General features: G+C 40.2%; 2 protein-coding genes across 4 annotated transcripts; both read right to left on the bottom strand.

Moving 5' to 3' along the window:
- Positions 1-3,046: 3,046 nt before the first annotated feature.
- On the bottom strand, positions 3,047-11,744 carry aspa (aspartoacylase). Of its 3 annotated transcripts, none has more exons than XM_018755085.1 (6): positions 10,431-11,744; positions 8,578-8,770; positions 6,381-6,474; positions 4,900-5,007; positions 3,589-3,698; positions 3,047-3,325 (listed from the first exon to the last, which is right to left on the bottom strand). In XM_018755085.1, the coding sequence occupies exons 1-6, from the start codon at positions 10,661-10,663 to the stop codon at positions 3,128-3,130; spliced, it is 936 nt and encodes a 311-aa protein (XP_018610601.1). In that variant the 5' UTR covers positions 10,664-11,744; the 3' UTR covers positions 3,047-3,127. The 3 variants fall into 3 exon arrangements, with proteins under 3 accessions (XP_018610601.1, XP_018610600.1, XP_018610602.1); XM_018755084.1 differs by having other exon boundaries at positions 8,578-8,773; XM_018755086.1 differs by lacking the exon at positions 4,900-5,007 and having other exon boundaries at positions 8,578-8,773.
- A 164-nt stretch (positions 11,745-11,908) lies between these two features.
- On the bottom strand, positions 11,909-17,178 carry pho (phoenix). The gene is made up of 6 exons (XM_018755068.2): positions 17,081-17,178; positions 16,564-16,895; positions 16,004-16,286; positions 15,755-15,897; positions 15,576-15,624; positions 11,909-14,926 (listed from the first exon to the last, which is right to left on the bottom strand). Exons 2-6 carry the CDS (start codon positions 16,728-16,730, stop codon positions 12,329-12,331), a joined length of 3,240 nt encoding a protein of 1,079 aa, XP_018610584.2. The 5' UTR covers positions 16,731-16,895; positions 17,081-17,178; the 3' UTR covers positions 11,909-12,328.
- Positions 17,179-17,191: the final 13 nt, after the last annotated feature.

The following is a 17,191-nucleotide window of genomic DNA, read 5'->3' on the forward strand; positions in this document are numbered from 1 at the left end:
AGGATCTGCACTGAAATGGTTTGAGTCCTACCTAAAAGACAGATCCTACCAAGTGATCTGGTGAGGCTCCGGTTCACCTCAGTCTCTCTCAGCTGGTGTCCCACTGGACTTGGTACTACACCTCTTTCCTTGGCCCTGTCATTCTCATGGATTCAACTACCACTGCTAGCACTGATGATACCCAGCTCTTCCTCTCATTTCATCCTGGAGCAACAGACATTTCCTTGTGGAAATTGCCTTTGTTCATCATTCTGTGGTACAGTGTGAGAAGAGCACTTTATAAAAATACATTGAATTGAACTGAACTGAATCGCTTCCTGAATGTCTGATCACCAGTTACAACTCAACCTCTCAAAAACAGAGATCCTTCACCTCCCAGCAGGCCTGTCTTCCTATCATGAACTCTCTATCAACTCACTCATTTTGCCTGCCTCCTTGGTTAAGAGTCAAGGAGTGATGATTAATTCAAGTCTGTTTTTCTCTCAGCACATCAAAGCCACAACTTGGACTTGGAGATACATCCTGCACAACATCTGTAGGATCCACCCCTATCTAACAACCAATTCTGCGCAAACTTGTCCAGGCCATGGTGACATCCTGCCTGGACTACTACAACTCTTTCCTGTCTGGCCTTCCAGTTAGCACCACCAAACTTCTACAACTGATACAGAACACTGCTGCATGAGTTGTGTTTGACTTGCCGAGGCGTTCCCACGTATCTCCCCTCCTGGTCTCACTACACTGGCTTCCTATAGCTGCCCGGATCAAATTCAAGACCCTGGTTAGGCCTATAAAAGCATATATGGAACTTCTCCCAGATTATCTACAAGATCTGATCATCTGCTACACCCCAACCAGACTGCTATGCTCCTCCACCTCTCCCCACTTGGTGGCCCAACGCACGAAAGGTCCAAAATCAAAAGCACAAAGGTTTTCGGTTCTGGCTCCAGTGTGGAGGAATGACCTCTCCCATCACTCCGAACTGCTCAGTCTCTCCCTATATTTAAGAGGTGACTTAGAACTCACCTCTTCCGAACTTAATTCTCCCATGATTTAAGTTCATGTAGTGTGTAACTCTTCATGTTCTATAACTTTGAGATTATAACTGTTGAATACCAGATAAACTTTCATGCAGCCTCTCATGATGGAAATGTTTGTTTTTAAAAATGTGATTATGAAAGTAACAAATTGGAAAGTAACAAATAAACTGTGCTTCTGTTAATGTAATGCACTCTATTTTTCTGTGAGATGTCCATCACGTTGGAGAAAAGCATCTGCTAAATGAATAAATGTAAATGTAAATTTAAATACTATTAAACTGAATTAGCTAAGAATTCTATAAGTGAACCAATAAACCAAAGTAATGTTAACTGGATTCTGATTAGTGGATTAGTGGGAAAAGTAAGTAGACAATTTTCATCATCTTCTACCACCTAGTGGCCATACTTATGAACATGCAGGAGAGAAGTTGAAAAAACTTTAAAAGATCAGCTAATTTAAAGTAGAATACACACAGACAAATCTATGAGTACATAAAATCTCCAGTTTGCACAACTTACCACATCTATGAAACTAGTCATCCTCAGAATTCTTGTTAATAATTCATCCGATATTCATGGTCTTTCAATGCTGAAAACTATAGATTTGTAAGAAAACTGCTAAATATTTCTGCTCAAAAGGAACATTTCAAATGCTTACATATTAATTATCAGGAAAAAAACACTGATGTGATACATTTTTGGATGACATTTTAAATAATAGTACATAAAAATATTTGCCATAGTACAAGAAAAGAAAGAAATCGAACTGTATCAAATGTAATTTTGATTATAGCAGAACAGATATTCCACACAATTAAAGTTTCTTTAAAAATCATCTGAAATATTACATTACAAATTACAAAATTAGAACAATTTAACAAACACGCACAGGTCTATTCTATTAGCAAAATTAGTATTATATTATGCTTCATTATAAATTACAAAAAATCTTTATTAGTAAAGCATCTTAGAAATATAGCAAATACTTTATAGCCATTAAATATATAGTCATAATACCCAAAAGGCAGAGACTGAATCTAAGAAACCATTTATTGAAAACCTTTAATTCAAGACATGAGTTTAAAGTCTAAAACAATTTGGCACCTATTGAAATTAAATTTTCACAACACAAAAAATCTTTCAGAACCCCCTCAAAATGTTAATTGTGGATAATAAATGGCTGGTAGTGTAGTGGTTAGAGCTGTTGCCTTTGAACACAAAGGTTACAAGTTTGACTGGATGTAAAACCCCTGAGCAACATACTTTAATTATCCAACTGTATCAATGAGTAAATAACTGTAGGTAGACTAACACTGTAAGTCACTTCAGAGAGAAAGTGTCAGATTAATGCAAACTTGCCTCCCAACCAGTGGAGATATAATAATTTTTATGTAATTCCCAACAACTCTGTTAGGACATTTCATTGTTTTACTATAAATAAACTCACTCAACCACTGTTGCTAACTGCTGGTCAAAGTCAGAGTTGTGGCAGTTTGGATCTTGTCCTGAAGCATGGGCTGCACAGTTAAGTGGGATACACCCTGGACAAGACACCAGTCCATCCATTATAGAGAAGTCACATACAAGCAATCACACACATGCTACAGGAAATTTATTTATTTAGTTGTCAGTTCACCTGAAACACACTTTTTTGGACTGCTGGAAGAAACCAATGCGAAAACTGGGAAGACAAGCCCACACCACACAGAATGAGCAAGAATGGAACCTATGCCTGAGGATGGGAGACTACAGCACTACCCACTGTGCCACTCCATAATAAATAAACATTTTAAAAAATATTCAGCATCAGACTACAAAATGTAAAAATAGTATAAATCTACATAAAATTAGCATTTTAGATTGTCACAAAATCATTGCAACTTCAATTTCAAACGTTGCTACATTAAAAAAAAATCAGTTCACTGATTTGCATAGTAATTATTTGTAACACCACTTAATTAATACAAGGAACTTTTGATCCACTTAAAAGTATCCTTAGTTTCCACATCTTCAGTGTTAAAATAATAAAATCTATTTTTGAAATTGTATCCTGGGGATTATTTTCTGTTGACCACCCACAAAGAGAGCTAACTTTTGGTAACTTTAATGCCATTGGCATTTAACGTCTCTTTTTTGGTCATCACAAAGGCCTGTTGTTTCTCATAATAGGCCGCCTCGTTTATAAATGTAGGATACACTGTGCAGTCACCTTTGTACTGGACAGTTCTTCCATCAAACATTTGGAACATAGGGTCGCCAGGGTTCAGAGGCTCCCAGTCGCAGTCCTGGAAAGCGGCCCAAACAGGAAGAACACTTTGTAACTCCACAGAATTGCACAATTCATGTGACACATGCTTACTTGTAATGCTTCTTCTCCACTTATTTTTAAGTGTTCCTTTAAACGACAATGAAGAACACTAGTTCCAGTAGCAAGCACAGAAAAGGATATATTGAGGTTGTTGCACACTGTCGAAAAACATCACAAAAATTTGGATTCACACTAGAAAATGTGCGAGGTAATGAAATACATTTGTGGTGCTTCGGGTACCTGCAGATCAGGATGCACCATGGCAGAAATGTTGCCGTTTGAGTCTCTGGGGTAATCCACTCTCTCCACAACTCGATACACTTCCACAGTGCAAGGCAGAAACTCTACACCTTAAGGGCAAAGAACACTTTGACACATTTAAACAACATTTATACTGTCATCAGCAGCTGGACTTTATTAACTGTGTGTGAATGTTTACAGTACAGTGTGTAGACAACTCTCCTCCTCCAGCTTTAATTTTTAAAAAAATTTAATGTAATATAAAATTTTAAAAATTACCCTTTATTATATTCAACAGGTAACTATTGCACATATATATGTTTTTACTTTTAAGACAATTTAATCATTCTTATTTAATTTGGCCATCATGTAGTTAAAAGTTCGCCACCAAAAACACAATACAGCCGGAGGGGATCCATTCATCCATAACAATATGGCCCCTGTACCCAAGATTACAAACACCGGGGGCTCCAACGACATGGAAACTGACCCAATTTCAACAAACATTCCATTCACTAACTGAAGTATAACAGAGAACTAATAGTCCTCACCTCAACCATCTCACGCATGTTTATGTGGAAGAAAGACTTCACACTTTGAACCAGCAAACTCAACAAACTGCAGGGAAACCAGATCCTGCTGAACTTCACACTACAAATGCTAAGAACATTTTCACAGACTGCTTTTATCTCTGGGCAAGAGAGGCATTATTGTTTGAAATGGAAAATTCATTCCTAAAAAAATTATCAGAATTATCAGAACTGTTGCTTTATTCCGATATACACACACACACACACACACACACACACACACACACACACACACACACACACTACATACACACCACATACACATGTGTATCCCCTGAGATGGCCACAACACCTCTTTCAGAAATTATGCATTGAACAGGAAATATCTTACAAAAAACATTTTGAGACAAGTGACATGTTTCTCATAAATTTCAGCCATAAAAATGACAGCAGTACAACTTGTGTTTATTGTCTCACTCATTTAATCTTTACATATGAATACACATTCTAGCATGTAAATAAAGACCTTTTTCTTTAACATAATTTTGCACCCCTTTGGATCAAGAAATCAACCGAAATCTACACACCTGTTACATACACACCTGTCAAAAACGCACCTCTTAATATGTTTGACTGGTTTGATACAATACATACTTTATACCTGTAAAAAGTACTTCCCTTTACTGGGCTCACCATTAAGTGCCCCTATAAAAGGTTTACCATGGACCATGTATCACACTGAAGCTCTTTTTCTAGGATTAAACTTTGGAAAAATTCTTACCTCCATTAAAATGTTCAATGAAATCCAAAGCATGCTTCAAAATTAACCTCATGGATTCAAAAATATTACTTCTTAAGACACCTTGAGGCTGGGGACCAACCTCAAGTCCTATGGAAAAGACAGAAGGAAAAATACACTATTTATAAACTACATGGGGGCGCAGTGGGTTGGACCAGGTCCTGCTCTCTGGTGGGTCTGGGGTTCGAGTCCCGCTTGGGGTGCCTTGCGACAGACTGGCGTCCTGTCCTGGGTGTGTCCCCTCCCCCTCCAGCCTTACGCCCTGTGTTGCCAGGTTAGGCTCTGGCTCCCCGCGACCCCAATTGGGACAAACGGTTCAGAAAATGTGTGTGTATAAACTATATAGCTTATCTGCTGGGGACACACATGCTGCACACCTTCAGTAACAAAGCATAATGGCACTGTAAGTGAAAGAATTTCTCCTTTCTGTTTTTAAAAAAATCTTTGCTAAATAAAATAGTTAGCCTTGTAACCATCATGCAGTTTTGTTACCATAAAAAGTAAAAATGTAGCTTAGAGAAAACTAACTCACTCACTCTGTCTCATGTTTGAAATACATCTCATGGAGAGCACGGTGGCACAGCAGGTAGCACTTTTGCGCTCACAGATCCTAAGCTGTGGGGTTTGGACATGGGTTTGAATCCATCTCAGTCTGTATGGAGTTTGGATGTTCTCCTGGTGTTCAATGGATTTCCACTAGATACTGCATTACAGTACCTGCTCAAAGTTCAAAGACGTGGTTCATGTAAGCTGGTCACGCCATATTTCCCATAGTCTGTATTTGTGTGAGTGAGTAACTGCCCAGGGATGGTCTGGTGCCCTGCCTAGTTTGTACCCAGCCTCACACCATAAGCTTATGGAACATTCAGACCACCATGACCCTGCACTGGACAAACAATTTTTCACTAAGGCTTTTTAAAAAACTCAGATACAGCTATTATAAATAAATAATAAATGGAGGGTTGCAATGGCCCAAAGGTTATCCTGGAAACATAGTGTGCACAGCAGGTTACACTTGGAACAGTTCACTTATCTTTTAACTTAAAACTTAAAATTAAAATTTAGTCTACCGTCTCTCCTAGCCTTCCAAAAGGTAATTTGTTGGAGGAAAACCCTTTGTAAGGCAAATTTCCATAAATCAATGTCATAAACTACCATTAGTTTCAATGGTAAAAAATGTTTGCATTCTTGAGCCCCAAAATTGACACCCATTTATGTTAAAGTATCTCCAGTCCCATTAAACCATAAAACTGGGGAACACAATCATAAACATATTGACTTAAACAACAACCAAGCAAGCAAGAAAAACCAATTCCTTGAAATACAACCCAGCAGACTCACATACCAGCAGACTGTAAAAAGGATGACTAAGCTTTTCAGAAAAGTTTATATTTAACCCGGTGCAACACAGACTACTTCAAGGTAAATGCTTTTGTGTTGGAAAGCTGAACTTTGAAACTTACCAATAGGGTGTTTTGCTACAGACCGCGTGGTGGAATAATGAAGGCGAGGATGATCATTTAGCAGGACTGAACAGGTGACAGGAGCCACAGCATGCTGAAAGACAAACACATGTAATACAGTGCTGGGAACGCATAATAAAAACACAAATATGCACCCAGTGAGTGTCTCATTCTTTTTAGGTGTTGCATTGCATGGAGATAAATTGAGATAGTAAACATGATACTGCAGTTTGCCCAAAAGGCTATGGAATCCATGTTTATAATTCAGAGATAAGGGAATACACATGGATAGACTGCCACCAATTTGCTGAGTATAGCATGTTATTTTACTTTAAGTTCATTTTGTGTCAGTATTCTCATAGAATACTAGTACATTGGTCTCTCTGTTACATATTTCAGTTACAGAGTTTCAAAGATACATTTTTCAATTTATTCTTAATTCTGTTTTATTCACTTCACTAATTTAAAAATTTCTGTTTGCTGCAGAAGGAGCGGAACCTGCATTTCTTTATGCAAATATTAGACGACAGTAAAACCCATCAAAACAGAGTAGGCACATACGATTTATTTGACTCAAAGCGGTTACAGCTCCTGACTGGTGTTACTGAGCAATGTGATCAATAAGGTGATCGCTGCACACGTTTATGGATTAATCAGTTAACAAACAGCACTGTATATGAGTTTGTGGAGACAATGTATTTTTACTTTCAGTCATTTTACATTAGTTTTAATGTAGTTTGAAGTTTCTAACAATGGAAGTCAGTGGATTTATTTATTTGTGATGGCTAGATCTGAAACTTTATCAGAACCTACTTAGGAAATATTTTGCTGTAGATATTTATTTTTTAGAGAAAAAAGCTGAAAGTGGCCAGAAGCTCACTAATATTGTGCATGATTCAGGGATGAAACAGTCAATAGTTGCCATTTAATAGGAAATTGTGGAGGTTATGTATTTTTTATTTTCAGTAATTTTTAATTTTTACAGTCATATCTTGAGATAGGCCCATTTGAGATACAAAAATTAAACAAGGAGTTTAATTTAATACTCCTATTTTAGTTTAGGGGGTGCGGTGGCACAGCAGGCTTGGCTGGGTCCTGCTTTCTGGTGGGTCTGGGGTTTGAGTCCTGCTTGGGGTGCCTTGCGATGGACTGGTGTCCCATCCTGGGTGTGTCCCCTCCCCCTCCAGGCTTAAGCCATCTGTTGCCAGGCTGGGCTCCGGTATGCTGCGACCCCGCTTGGGATGAGTGGCTTCAGCCTGTGTGTGTGTGTGTGTGTGTTTGTGTGTTTATTTTAGTTTACAAGGCATTTCTTCCCATTTATCAAGACCAAATTTTGATTTAGCCTGTCTTCTGAAAAACAAGCAGAACAAGGCTAGAGCCAACATGCGGTCTTCTTTGCAGTAATAATTTGGCTTGTTCTAGATTAAGTTTGGAGGGTGCTGTGGGCTTGGCCGGGTCCTGCTCTCTGGTGGGTCTGGGGTTCGAGTCCTTTATGGGGTACCTTGCTACGGACTGGTGTCCCGTCCTGGGTGTGTCCCTTCCCCCTCCAGCCTTGCATCCCGTGTTGCTGGGATAGACTCCGGTTTGCCGCGACCCCGCTTGGGACAAGTGGTTTTAGACTGTGTGTGTATGTAGATTAAGTTCTAAACCTCCATTGACCCATTTTGGCTGGTTTCATCTGGTACAATCTCAGTATCTAGGGCCCTCACTTGTACTATCCACACACCGTCAGTTTTTTCAATGACTGTGAATTCATTTTCATTATTTTCATTGATTTCTTTTGCCTCTACTGTTCTGTTTCTTTTTTGCTTTAAAAGTGAAATTAGTACATAAAATATGGAATCATGTGCATATTTTATTTTTGTTTTGTTTAAATTAAATCAGTGTAATTTGGGGGGGGGGGGGGGGTGTAGTGGCACAGCGGGCTTAACCTGGTCCCACTCTCTGCAGGTCTGGGGTTCAAGTCCTGCTTGGGATGTCTTACAACGGACTGGTGTCCTGCCCTGGGTATGTCCCCTCCCCCTCCAGCCTTGCACCCTGTGTTGCCGGGTTAGGCTCTGGTTTACCGTGACCCCGCTTAGGACAAGTGGTTTCAGACAGTGTGTGTGTGTGTGTGTGTGAGTGAGTGTAATTTATTCCATTATTCTCAGGAAAAAAGTGCACCTTGTTAAGAATGCCACATTTTCATTTCTGTTACCTTGATGTAATGCACCATCTGAAGGTTAAAGTGGTCATTGGAGCTCTCCAAAATGAGCGTGCATCCCATGTTGGAGGTGGTGTTGTGAAGGTCAAAAATAACATCGTAGGCATCAGGACTGCCCATAGGACCAAAGATCTGATTGATTTCCTGAGCTCTCTTGACTTCGTAAGGAAGGTCTTCACCCTGGAAGCTACTGGGAAAAGTTCACTCCATGAAAACCTATGCTGAAGTCTATTCATAAACAGTGTGACTAAAGGTAACATTTTCTCCAAATAAAATCCATATTAGCCAAAAAGAACCCAGCACAAAAAAGTAAAGTTCTATCGATGTAAATCAAACTGATAATATTAAGTCCTATCTTTGTAACAGATATCCACAAGTGTTACTCTACTTATATGCTGTTCAAAAGCATTCAGAAAGTCCTCTATTAACATTTATCTTTAGCACTTTGTGGATATTAATTGATGTTTTTGTGTGCAAATTAAATACAGCTGGAGTATTTTTCATTCATGTTTTTCCATTAGGAAATAGGAATGCAAAGAGAGATGTGCACAACACGACAGAATAAATGTTTTAGAATACAAGGGTAATTATTCAAATTAATGTTCATTCCTCAATGCATATTTATGCTGGGGCTCAAAACACATATAAGAGTTCCACAATATCAGCATAATTTTCCATATATTTAAAAGCTTTTCAAGCATTTTATGTGCCCACAGCTCTGAACTATTGGGGCAGCTTGCTCTAGACTCCGTCAGCCTTTCACTATGCGCTGTACCACAACAGATGTAAACCAAAGTCATATCTTTGAACTTTGCATATTTCATTGTACTAGACTAAATGGCAAATTAGGAGTTTTTTATTCTTCATTGGACATTAAAAATGGAAATGGACAAGTAGTGAAAACATTCATGTAATTTATTAAAGCAATATATGTGATTAAAAAATTGTTCATTGATGCATCAGCACAAAGAAAGCCTTGTGGATCTTTCGTAAAGCCACGGTTATGATGGACATGCGTCTGCAAGAGGTTCTCGAGAAGTTTAAATATGTTTCTGTTTAAGTGTCCAGAAAGCAGCCTAAATATAACAAAGTTTCTCTGCAAATGTAACTTTAACTTTTCTCTTTAAGAAAATGTAGTTTAGCAGTGAGGACATGGGACTGTAACCTGAAGACTGTGGGGTTAAAATTCTGTTCCGCCCTCATGCTTTAAGCACCTTTGATCAACGTACTTATCTTGAATTTATACAATGTCCTACTGTGTAAATAAGCCAAATATTGTTTAACAATATTTTTTTTTTAAAAAAAGCTGTTCAAAATGTTGAAATTGTTTACAAAAATCAAACCCAGCAGTATTTACAGATTGGCATGTGCAAGTTGCCATCCTACAAGTAAAAAAGCTAAGGGTTAAACCAGTTCTCGTGTTTAAGCTAAAAATAACCTCAATTAAACACTATGATGTACTCAGCACTGGAGATAAAAATATTTTCTCCGTCAGTATGTTTATATAAACTCAAATTAGTTTTTTAAGGAGTCTAGAAAGGACGGATCTCAGAAGTGTGAAGTTTCAAGGTCGTTCGAGAGAAAGAGATAGCATTTCAAACTTGACATTAATTATTAATATTTGAAACTTGTCTTTCACGGTGAACCACTCTTCGAGCGATTACACAACTTGTGTGTTACCTGACAAATTTGTTTCTCCGCAGAAATGAGCGCGTCCCGGAGTTAATATCATACACAAAGTCGTGCTATTTAATCACAAAGAATGAGCTTTATTTTACATTTAAATGTAGCACATTTTCCAGGACGTTCGTGACGTGAAGGAGCCCCGGTTCCGCGGGTGCCATTACCTCAGATTCTCGGGCGTGAACGCGCGGTTCAGGTCCGTGTCGATGTACCTCGCGCGTTCCTGCACAGCGCGCGGGTTCGCCATGAAGGGCCGCACCTCGAGGCCTCTGCGTCGGATCTCCGCGCCGTCCCGCAGCCACAGACCCACGAGCGCGATGCCGGATAGCTCGTTCCCATGCGTGCCCCCGAAGACGGCGACCCGGTGAGCTGCGGACAGGCTCGCGACTCCGTTCATTGCGGGCAGAGAGGAGTGTGAAAAGTGCTGGGAGGGGGGAGGCTCGGGAGGAGATGATGGTTGCGCTGAAGGTGCGAGTGAGGATGAAGATGGTGGTCTGTGGGGGGTTCAAAGCGCCCAGAAGCTTACCGAGATCCACAGCAGTGTGGCGGGCCAGGTTCCAAGGTCCTCCTCCCGCTTCAATTCGAAAGAAACTCTTCCAAAACAAGTTCACACTGTCAATTGAAGCTTTCCGTGTGTTTAGCGCGAGCTGCAAGTCCGTGCTGTCATTATTTTTATCTGACACTTTTCTCTAAGCCTAAGGCTGTAATGTTACATCAGCTGTACAATGATTTATCCATTTACACAACCACGTGCCGTCGCTGTATAAGTCAGGGTAAATATTGCAGGATCCACCCATGGAACTACTACAGATTGACCCAGAGTAACAGGAACACGCTCTTTACTGACTGCATACATATCCTCTCAAGAACAATCTTAGGGAAGACACTCCAGACAACACCAAGCAGTCCCAGAACACTGCAAAATTCCCCCACGGCACTCTAAACCCCCCTTCCCCACACAATGGTTAGGCGGTCACCCCGTGAACTCCCCAGAATTCCCCCGTGCCAAACTATGCATAAGCAATACAACGACCAATCAGAACAGAAGATTATGCACAGAAATAGACACTATTTACAGTGAACTATATCAGCTCCCCTCAGCGCTGTTACAGTATGTTGATCAAGGGTTCAACTGTGGAAGTGAAATCCGAAACCTGAACAAATTATTCGGAAGGAATCATGCCGTGAGACCATTTAATGGACTCACCAACAAGTGCACCAAAGACATGTTCTAGCTTCCCGCTTAGGTGTAACTTTACGCAAACTCTCCCTCAGAAATCACGTGGACCTTTGGCTGTGTTTTAATTGCCCTTTAATTAATATGACAGCAGCCAGAGAACTTGTCTATCTGAACAGCTAATAAAGGTCACTACTGCGAATAAAAACCCATCACATGTGGGCACCATATTATAGGACAAAAATACATTTCATAGGTGACGCAGTGGGTTTGGCCAGGGGCCTACTCTCTGGTGGGTCTGGGGTTCGAGTCCTGCTTGGGGTGCCTTGTGATGGACTGGCATCCCTTCCTGGGTGTGTCCCCTCCCCCTCCAGCCTTGCGCCCTGTATTGCCGGGTTAGGCTGCGGCTCGCCATGACCCCACGTGGGACAAGCGGCTTCAGACAATGTGTGTGTGTGTGTGTGTGTGGATAAAAATATAAATAATCCTGTTTTTAAAAAAAAACAAAAAGAAAAAAAAAAACAGATGTACAAAAAAGTTCAAAGACACAGCTTGAGCACATGCTTCATACAGATGGATGTCCTTTTTGAAAATCATGACTTTTTCCTGAAGTACTCCTTTGAATTTACTATTTTACAAAAATACTTCAGGTACATCAAGTAAAAAAATGTTACCAAATCCTGAAAACGTCCACTTCAATACAGTATACGTAATCATGCCATGTTGAGGGTGAATACGTATTTACATCACATGTCCACTAGACAACAGTGAAGAGAATATTTCATGAATAAAAATCATAATTTTTGTGCATGTCTCTGACACGCCTTTAGAGTTGTGTATCACAGCACTTTAGGTGTGTCCCTCTGCATGACATGTAGAACCTGATTATGTTGAACAGTCAGATTTTGGCCTTCTCTTTTTCATGAGTATATAATTCCTATATCGGGCATGTAAAGAACTGCTATCAGCTAGCTGCCATTTTTTAAATCTTCTGGCACGTAAACTTAAAAGCTTTTGTTTTGGGATGCTTTGTTTTACTGTAGATATGCAAGCCCCAAAACCACTTTCTTCTGTAGAAGAGCAACTGGCTTCATTTCTACCACACTGGACCTCAGTATCTTCTTGCATGGGAAATGAACCAGGAATGAGTTTTTGAAGATTTGTTTCACTGTAAAAGTTACAACTTGATCCCATTCGTGGTGATTCTTTGATCACAGTTTCTTCTGACAATGGACATGGGTCCACTGACACCTTCCTCTTTTTGCTTTGTGCTTTGCCAGTCTCGTCCCCTGACAACTCAACACGTTGCAAATCACAGGAAGCCACCACACTGTACAGAGTCATTTGAGGTTCTAGAAATGAGACATCTTCCTCGTTGGAGACTCCATTAGATCTAACATCAAGCACCATCTTATTTTCCTGCCTTTTCTTTGAATGGTTGTGTTCCTTGTCCTCATCCTGAATGCTATTCACACTGCTTTCTACATCAAATCTATGCCTGACATGTGTTCCTTCAACAGAAAGACATGCCTGTTCATTACCTTCAATTTCCCAAGCAGGAAGAGGCTCCCTGCTATAATGTCCTGCTGAAACATATAACTCATTTGTTCCAGTCTGTGCTGCATCGTCCACAATGTGCTTTTTATTCCTCTGTTTCCAAGGTACCACTTCACTGCATTGGGATAGGGTCATCTCCCCAGACATCTCAATCTGCTCTCTTCTCTTGATGTAACCAGAGTCAGCTGGGTTAACATCAGGAAAAATCACACTGGAAATAGGAATACATGAGTGCTCATTTCCTTTTTGTTTTCTGTCTTTCTTGTCTTTCTTTCTTTTCTTTGCCCTCATGTCATAGTCAGCCACACCAGGAACAGCGATATCCGTAGACTCCAAAAGACATGAGCTGGTAGTAGACACCTGGCTTTTAAATGTTGTACAGATGTTCTTATCCTTTTCGTTCTGGTTATGACTGCTGAAGGGAAAAGGTGGTTCAGATACATGTCTATTAGTTCCTCTCACATCTGTCATGCTGGCTTCCCAGTTTACTGCTTCCATTTCCTCATCATCCTTTTCAAGTTCTTCATTCAGCAGCATAGGCACTTCTTGCTTAAGACTAACTGCATCGCCCTCAGTCAAACCTTTCATTTGTTTCTTCTTTCTGTTTTTCTCTGTTTTTTTCCTTTTCCTGCACTTGATTTCAGCTTGAGACTCCTCTGATTGGAAGACATCTTCAGCTACCTCTTGATTGATGTCAGTTTGTTCACAGAGGATCATTCCTGCCATTGCTATCCCCTCTTCACCAGTGGCACCATCCAGCATTTCTGTGTTTTTTTCTTTCAGAACTACAGTGTCTTGCAGATCTATAATTACTTCAGTCTCCCCGGACCTTTTATTATTAAGCAATGCTGACATCTCATTCTCTGCCATACATGCATTGTCGCTGATCATATTTGTTTTTCTCTTGTGGCAATCTTTATGTTTGCTCTTTTTCCACAGGTCTTGATTTTTTCCTTTTGGCTCATTTTGCATCACCTGTGACTGTATGACTGCCATACTTTGAGCTGAGAAACATTCTCCCCCCATGTGGTTTTTCTCGCTGAGGAGTATTTCAACAATGTCTGGTATCTTCTTCTTAAGCCCCTCAGTCTCAGACTTACAAACTTTAATGCTGTATCTTTCTTTATTGGTCTTCAGTTTTTTTCCCCCACCATTACTGAACACCAGAGATGTCACATTATTTTCACTGTCAATTTGCTTTTCTATCACTGCTTCTTTTTGTCTTTTTTTTCTTTTTGCTTTTTCTTCTTTATTTTCTAAAATTCTTTCTTTCAAGTCCTTCTCCATGTTTTGCTCTTTTCTCTTTGATCGAATCACATCTGTTCTAGCAAGAGCCAGTCCCCTATGGGGAGTCTCATATTCTGTCACAGCCAGGTCCCCCTCCTTGTGGCAGATCTCTACTCGATCTGCATTTGAAATCTTATTTTCAATTGACTCAGCTGCACAATATGTTGCAGAACTGCCTTGCTTTGTTTGCTCTCTGGCCACACTGCTCAACTCTCCCATCGTGAGAGCCAAAACCTCAGTATCATCTAATATTTCTACAGAAGGAGAATCTGGTAGTGGGTCTGAAAGCATTCTCTTTCTTACTTTGTACATACATTTACTGTGACTTGTGGTGCTTCTACTTTCAGTGTCCCTTATCTGTTCAGCAGAATCAGCATCCCTATGGTCAAAGTATCGATGCTCTTCCACATGGGTGATGCCGGTGTTAACGTCATCCATAATGCATGTGTCTTTATGCAGTTTATATGTCTTCTTGGTCCTGTATCTGGACTGAACGTTTTTTGAATGTCTTGATTTTTGGCCATAGTCTGATATCAAATCCAATTCAGAATGATCTGAACAATCTGAAGAACTCCTGGTACACCATGTACTGCGTGCCTTGAGTTTCCCTTTAAATTGAGGAATAAAGTACTGGTGATCCTGGGGGAGGGAAAAATTAATTGTAGTAATTTTTTTCCACAATTATTTTAATGCTTGGGTGGGTGCGGTGGCGCAGCGGGTTTGGCCAGGGCCTACTGTGTGGTGGGTCTGGGGTTCGAGTCCTGCTTGGGGTGCCTTGCAGCGGACTGGCATCCCATCTGGAGTGTCCCCCCTCCCCCTCCAGCCTTGCATCCTCTGTGGCGGGGTTAGGCTCCGGTTCGCCGCGACCCCACTCGGGACAAGCGGTTGTAGACATTGTGTGTGAGAGTGTGTGTGTATTTTTATGCTTCGATCACTGAGTATTTTATTTATTAATTGAGCCAACTCTTCTCCAAAACAATTCACAGGTTTCAATACTAAGCTATTTAAAATAATTTACTGATTTTCACAGCTGGGTATTTTTCACTGGAGCAGTACATGGCAAGCTCCTTTTTCCAGGGTACTACAGTGAGAGCAGGATTCAAAGCTGGGTCCTTCAAGTGTAAGGCGATGGTTGTAACCACTACGCTGCATGCTGGTCAACAGTAAATATGCATTAAAAATTCTGCAGCTATTTACATTGAGTCTTGCAGCAATTTATGAAATGCTGTAATTATGACTAATTTAGAATCACAAAGATAAAGTCATACAACTGGGTATAAATACTTACCACTACTTCGGTGTTGTTATGGTCTTCAATGTGCAACTGCTCAGCTTGTCTAAAAGTAATAAAAAGTTTTAAGTCTTGCGTAATAGCATTAGCGTACCTTGAGTTTGATGAATCTCAATTACATCAGTTTTAAATTTTAACCAATACTTTTCAATTAACGTACAATTAATGAAACTCACGTTGGCTCTGGTAACGGAATGAGGTCTTCTTTGTCGTCTACATAGCGTTCTTTTAGTAACACAGGGACCGACTGTAAGCCTGCAGACACTGACTTACGTTTTACTTTCTCCATATACAGGAAATACCCTGCAACAGCTCCATACTGAGAAAAAGTTGCCCCCCCCCCCCAAAAAAAAAACATTACTACATTAAAATTATTACACTATCAGCTTTAGTCCACAATAAATAGATAAAGTTACACATTTTACCTCCCAGGTTAATGACTTTTTCCGTGTTAGATGTTTCCTTTTATAAAACTTCTCGATAAATGGGAAAGCTGGCCCTTTCCATTTTAACTTCTTTGACTTCTCTGGGTTGAGCTGATATTTTCTCTTCAGTTTTACTGCACCAAGCTGTGTCCAAGCTGTGTCCAAACTGTGGGACCACTCATTCTCAGTCGGGTGCAGGCATCGTTTTGGTGGTTGCCATCTTCCAACAGTTCTCACTGGCAATGTTTCATGCTGGGTTTGAAACAAACTGTCTTCTGAGGCACTGAAAGTCAACCAAGTTTAGATGGCTCAGTATTTCAGAATGCATGTATTTGGCATCACTTTTAACCACCATAACTTTTATTAATTACAAGCATAGGTGTAAAAAGAGGAGGGGATCTGAGTGTTTAAGTATGCCTAATTTGCACCCACAATATTTGTATACAACTCCTTTAAAAACTTTTGCTGACTAAGTTGCCATGCGCCCACTTACATGCACCCTAATTTTAGACATTTTCTCAAAAAAGATTTTAAATTGAGTTTGCATGCATGTTTCTTACCTGTCTGGCTGAGCCTCTGGTGACAGTGTGAGGGGCTGAGAGCAGCTCTGATAATCCCAAAGGGATGCTGTTGCACTGTTGCATTTGGTGAGGGAATGACACGTGTATGGAATCAGTTGTCCCTCATCAACAGGAGTGTCCTGAATTATGTCATCTTCCTGCTGCATTTCAGGCTCTTCCAAGTTCTCAATCCAGACCAAGTCAAAATATTCTTGAGAGGACACACAAGCCCACTCACTTGGAACAGCATTTCAGGGAGAAAGCTAAGTTCAGTTGTGGGATGGAATCAGTCTTACTTAGGAGTTCTCTTAGTGATGATGTCCTCACGTTATCTAACAAAAATATGAGATTACAGTCTTATATAACAATAGAGGCAGATGCAACTGTGTAGTTTAGCCGATACTATCCACTCTTGCAAATTTCCCGTCTTGAACCAGATCTACCAGTAATAAAAGATGAAAGTGAAATCTTAACGCAGGACTGTGCCACAAATATTACTGTTGCGCTTCCTCTTTACCTTGCTTCGGCTACTGTAATGTACTTGCCTTTCTAGACCAAGGTTTAGAAAACACGCTTAAACCTCAAGCACAGACATACGGTGCCCATTTGGGCGGAAACACGTGAGACA

The sequence above is a fragment of the Scleropages formosus genome, chromosome 4, assembly GCF_900964775.1.
Source record: "Scleropages formosus chromosome 4, fSclFor1.1, whole genome shotgun sequence".
Lineage (NCBI taxonomy): Eukaryota > Metazoa > Chordata > Actinopteri > Osteoglossiformes > Osteoglossidae > Scleropages > Scleropages formosus.